The sequence below is a fragment of the Physcomitrium patens genome, chromosome 7 (genome assembly GCF_059467195.1).
Source record: "Physcomitrium patens ecotype Gransden chromosome 7, ASM5946719v1, whole genome shotgun sequence".
NCBI lineage: Eukaryota > Viridiplantae > Streptophyta > Bryopsida > Funariales > Funariaceae > Physcomitrium > Physcomitrium patens.
The window spans coordinates 10,252,720-10,258,719 of record NC_143416.1 but is presented as its reverse complement, the minus strand read 5'-3'; the positions used below and the strand labels follow the sequence as shown (position 1 = coordinate 10,258,719).

The 6,000-nt window shown below is 33.8% G+C and overlaps 1 protein-coding gene across 1 annotated transcript; it reads left to right on the top strand.

Annotated features, from left to right (window-relative positions):
* Positions 1-257: 257 nt before the first annotated feature.
* Positions 258-1,441, top strand: LOC112285074 (uncharacterized). Its single transcript, XM_024525595.3, has 2 exons — positions 258-687; positions 882-1,441. Exons 1-2 carry the CDS (start codon positions 535-537, stop codon positions 1,083-1,085), a joined length of 357 nt encoding a protein of 118 aa, XP_024381363.1. The 5' UTR covers positions 258-534; the 3' UTR covers positions 1,086-1,441.
* The last annotated feature ends 4,559 nt before the right edge of the window (positions 1,442-6,000 follow it).

Here is a 6,000-nt window from a genome sequence, read left to right as displayed (position 1 = left end):
TGAATTCGACGACTCATTCTTACGTCTGTGTCGGTCTGGACCATCTGCCCGGCGAAGTAATTCGCTTCTCGCAAAATGGAAGTACAACTGTTGGAGACTGTAAAGACGCGCAGACAAGGTGATGGGCCCAATGGCTAGGCGATCGCAAGCTCCTGGTCAAATAACAGGCGTGACAAGTGAGGTGGGGCACTTGGGTCCAGCAACTGAATATTCATATATAAGTCCGCATTGTATGACAGGGGCACTAGCTTTTGCATTTGCAAATGTTCTGACAGACCCAAATGATTCAAGATAGAAAGATGATCATCTGGTGTAACCTTTGACAAGTTGTTGCTCTTCTCCGTGTTCCGTCCCATGTTGGTGCAAAATCCATGTCGGGAATCATCGATTTGGTAGTCTATGCCCTTAGTTATACGCATTGCTTTTAGAATCAGAGGGTGGTAGGTTATGGTCATCGAAAGAGTGTGTGAGACGGGACTAATCTGAAGCATTCTTTTCCAAAAGGAATTTGTTGAACAAACCAACCATAAGAACATGGAGGCAGCTGGAATCCTTTTCCCAGCATGCTTATTGCTCAAGAGGAGTGCACTGCTGTTCTGGGGCCTCCTCCTGGTCATTGGCTTCATGACAATTGTACCATTACTGGTTCTGGGCGAAGCATCTTCTGTGCAAACGACCAACACCTTGGTGAGTTCATCTCCTCACTAGTATGGCCCTCAAAGGATTTTGCAAACAATTATGTTTTCTCAGCAAACTAGCAGATGACATTCTTGGCTTGGAAAGCATGGTTGCCTCCGTAAAACATTTTCTGTTCTTCTTGGAGTTAAAGAGAGAGCTAGAGACAGAGAGAGACTGATGATTTTGGCTTTGATTAACTGCAGCAAGATCCGAGAGTGATGCGACTTTCAGCAGAGTGGCAGCCGCGGCGAATTCTGCAAGACCGACAGTCCCCCAAAAGCTATCCACCTCCAGAGGCCAATGCGCTTTTCACCCCTCGCCGTTCATCTCCACCAGCGCACAAGAATGTGAACCGGGGCGCGAAGGGGTCCTCTCCAAGCCGGTCGAAGCCACCTCCACGCGGTTAATTTAATTCGGAGATCTGTGAACGGAGTCGAAACGACAGAAAAATTGGAAGAAAAATTATCAAAACTCGTGTAAATCCTTGTAATTTTGTAGCGAGGCTAGAAGTTCCGCCCAGTGCAGAGCAGCTCCACGGGGGGGCATTGCAGTCCAAACAGTTCGTAGCATAGAACCACTACAAGTTGAGCTGATTCTACCGCACGAGTGTTGCGTCTGGGCAGCTCGATGCATGGACAAGCTCCAGAAAAGGGCCGAAATCTGATCAGCCACTGCAGTCCTCTAAAGACGAAACTCTACCATCACGCATATATCAACACAGATATCACTATTTTTGCAGCATAAAAAGAATTTGACCTTACCATCTAATTTTTTTTAAATAATAAATATTATCTTACAAGATAAAAAGTTATACATAGAATCTAATAAAAATATGTTAATACTTAAAGGATTTTTTTAAAGCATGCATGATAAATACTTTTATCTTAATATTTGGCATGTTAAATTTTATATTAAGTATCAATCACGAACTTGATCACATAAGTCAAATCATGTATTTTTAGGCCTATACGACCAAATCATATATTTAGTCTTTAAAATTATACTTTTCTCTAGCATTAAGTTTTTTATTAGATTTAAATAATTTATTTCTTAAATTCTTGAAATTTTATGCATTATAAAAATAGTAGTTTATTAAAAATAATTTTTTAATTATATATTAAAAAAATTCTATACATTGATCTAATAATACAAGATATCTTTAATAGTTTTTAAAATCATCTTTTATGACATAATAAATAAAATCTTCAACAATACAAAATTAAATCCAATTCAACAATTAAACTTATGATTTATATGTTTAAATATAAGTATATATATATATATATATATATATATGTGTATGAGTTTGATATTATAATAACTAAATTAATAATTAATAAAATACATGCATAATATTAAATAGAAATACATGTTTTTAATTTTTACGTGAATACATATCATAACCTAAACTACATTGTGTTATCAAACCCATAGTTTTTCAACCATTAAATTTTAACAGTGTGTTGCCATGTAAATGCCTTGTTGAAAAACACGCATCAAATAACACTATCATCCGCAACACACACACATCTACTCACAAGTTAGCAGAATACACTAATGATTCAAATGCACAAAATTCTACTTTTACATCTTAAATGACATTTAATTAGTTGAATCTTATGTTACACCCTTTTTGCAAAGTTGATCCCCATCAACTACAGCCATGATGCAAGCTTGCCTCAGCCAAAAACTTCAAAATTGGTGACCCACAATCTGATTCTAGCACCACAAATGCACATGATCGGGGATCGCTAAGCATCCATAACGTCTCTGAGACCAAAGTTTGAGTATGCCCACCTGAAGTTTCGTACGTTATGCTTTGTGGGGCGTGCCAGTGATTAAAGGAAAAAACTAATAATAGAAAGGCTTTCCTCGGATTAAGGAGATCGAAAAAGACAATGAAAGGTCCTGAGCTTTGTGGAAATTATCACACTAAATTTGACCCTTGACAAGTCCAAGGGTGATATCAACTCAACATGACTTGAGTAGGGGTCAACTTACAAACAGGGTGGCAGATTTTAACTAACTGTTTCTGGACACTGATGTTCAACGAAACAGTGCTATAATTATATATTGTAAATTTTCTGTTTGAGGATCTCAGTTGACTTGTTTTGTCAGCAGGGTGAGTACCCATTGATACAATGCAGAAAATTACTTCTCAAAACCGTTTTATACCATATAGAAACCATTCTCAGAGACTTGGCCACAGGGTAGGCGTCATGTGCGAGTCCCAGAGATGTGAAAGGGAGAGTCGATCCAACAGCAGAATGCTTCTCATTGAAAATAAAGTTTTAAAAAAAGAATGAAACGAATAGACCCCACCACGAGCAAAGAATGCGTAAGCGATGAGAGGAGAAGAGATTTGGTGTACAATGCTTAAACCCACTTAGGTGACGTCGGTTACTAGACTGTAGAATGCTCGTCATCACTGACAGCATGGGCTACACTAGCTTCAACCGGGAGCCTGTGCAGCTCTTCGTAAAACCCAAGAGCTTTATCAACTAAGGACAATGTTGAGAAGAGGCATGATAGAAAAAGTCTCATCTCTAACAGTCAGAATCATGAGAGAAGGCTGTGTGTATGAATTTGATGGTTAAAGGTGCCATCGAAAACTGCACCCAAGCCTCGACCTGTATGAAGGAATGAATGAATGAATGGCCTCCGATTCATCAAGTGACAACAACCTGGGCTACCACCCAGACTTGTTCACAAATCTATGTTGCAACTTCGGATGGGGATCTCGCACAATGTTGGGTACCATCGCCCCGAGCTAGCTCATTGCTGATCACTGACACCCCATCTGCCTGGTTCTGGCTCCGCTTCCCGGTTGAACGCCGAACTGTTGACCATCGCAATTCTACACAGCAACCAACACGGCGACCATCACTGAGAATAAGCGGTTTGCTGCGAGCAAATCGGATTTATGTCAACGACCATTAACCGCAGATCATCACTGACGCTAGCGGATTCTAGATGTCTCCAGGCGTCACTTGTGAGGTGTCGGTTCCATCCGAAAGCTGCAAAGCGTGATGAAAACATGAAAGTGTTGCTTCAATAAAATGCAAGTAACTTTTAGGACAAATTCAACCTTGAAATAAGAAGAATTTAATGATTGAAAGAGCAATAGATGCTCTTTTTAACATAATTTGTACTGATTTTGAAGTTAGATCAAGAGTTGAGGCAGCCTTCCTCTTCTTCTGTGGATCCATGTGCCTCCATTTAATATCCTCCGCCAACCATGCTCTCTATTCTCCTCCTTCCTCTAACCATGTTACATTCTCTTCAATAGATTTCATATAAGTACTGCACTATTAGTCTACTATAATATTTTTATTTTAGAAAAAATTCCACTCACTAATGCTCGTCATCTAATGCCCTTGATTGATGATGCTATAAATCTCACACCCTCTGTCGTTCTTTGTTGACTAATAACCATTCACCTTCTTTTGGATTATGAATACAAACTTGATTCAAGCAATTTGGTTTAAATAATCAAATTTTTCTTGTCTTTTCTTTTCTTTTTTTATTTTTTTATGTCTACTTATTGAAGTGCATTTTTGCAAATTTAAGAAGTTTGAGGTTAGCTTGTAAAAGATTGGAGTTCATTCTTTTGAATCTGATGATATTGACAGGTTTCTTCAAGAAAAAGGTCGAGGCATGGTAATGGAAAGAGTTTTCTAACAGAATGAAGTTTCCTATTCAGTAGGATTGTGTTTTGTAATTGCTTCTAAAATATCAAACCAGTAATTTTAGAAGACTTAGATTGAATATATGTTGTGATTTAATAATTTAAGAATGATTTTCTGAAATAGTAATCGATTATGGATTATCATTTAAGCTACATTAGGTAATTCAAATAAAAATAACATTAAAGTGTAAATTTTGGATTTTATGCATCTCTTATATTTATATGAAATAACTAGTGGTTAAACAATTGGCTTTGCCAATGTCAAGTATGTTTTTAGTAGCCAATTAAAAAAATAAAAATAAAAATACAACATATCTTAACAGCCAATCAATGCCCCTTACTAAGATTAAAAAAACAAAACAAAAAAACAATGCCATATCAACCATGTTAGCCAAGTGGGGGTCAAGTTCATTTGTGCTGCTGTCGCTGCTACTACAGTCCATTCCATCTTCTAATCCCAGTAACTAAGTATTTTCGCAGTAACTATGTTAAACTTGTAACTGGGTTTTACTATCCTATTGCTCCAACTAATGGGATTTTTTGATGCTTAAGCAATATATAGGATAGTTAATATAAAAATAACATAATTTTTATACATATATATATATATATATATATATGCATACAAATTATATTATTTTAAAGATGTAAGCCAAATATATTAGTTCCACAATGCCTTCTTGTTGAGTCTAGAACAAATCCAATACTTTTACATGTAAAGAAATACAAGTATTTATGTGAAATAAAATAAAAATAAAAAAATTAATAATAATCAATCTAAAAATTCTAATACTTTGAATTTTTACTAATACTTTGAATTTTAATATATTATTTCAAAGTATTAGTAAATTATTTTAAATTTTATTTTTAAAATATATCTATATAATTAAAAAAAAAAAAAAAAAAAAACCTAAATATCATTCAATAATATATAGAAGACAAGTAATGACCATTGTTAGTCTTATTAATGCTTCTTTTGTATTTTAAAATATTATTCATTTTAGGCTATTTAGATTTTTAGTGCCTAATAATATTTATTCAAGAATATTTTTAATTTAAATATTTTATATTTTATTATATTTATATTTTAAAAATTAATAAAATATTATAAATTTTTCTTTTAAAGAAATTTGTTAAAATATTATATTTTCATTTTAAACTTTAATTTTATCAGTATGCAATTATAAAACATAGAAACTTATATAAATCTAATTTATAAATTAATTCAAGTTTAAGTAATAACAATAATATCATTATTATTATTTTTTCAAATTTTTTTGTAAATTTTATTCTTAATCATGTACTAAAAATTAATAATCTCTGAATTAAAAAATATATCAAATTGATAATGTATTTTTATTATAAATACTATTTTTAACTTCAAATAAATTAATAAACTACCTCCAAATTCATGTAATTGATTTAAATTAAATTTATTTATTATATTCTTTATTGTATTAAAAACTTCACTTAATGTTTTATGTTAGTTGACTTTGTGATTGTCAATTAAGTGTTGAGGATTTAGTTAGAAAAGCCAATTGACTTGATATTCTTGTCAAGTCAAGTCTTGTGAGTGTTTTTGAAAAAGAGAGTTTGTAGTTGTAAGATTTTGCTTGGTTATGGTGATTTAGCCA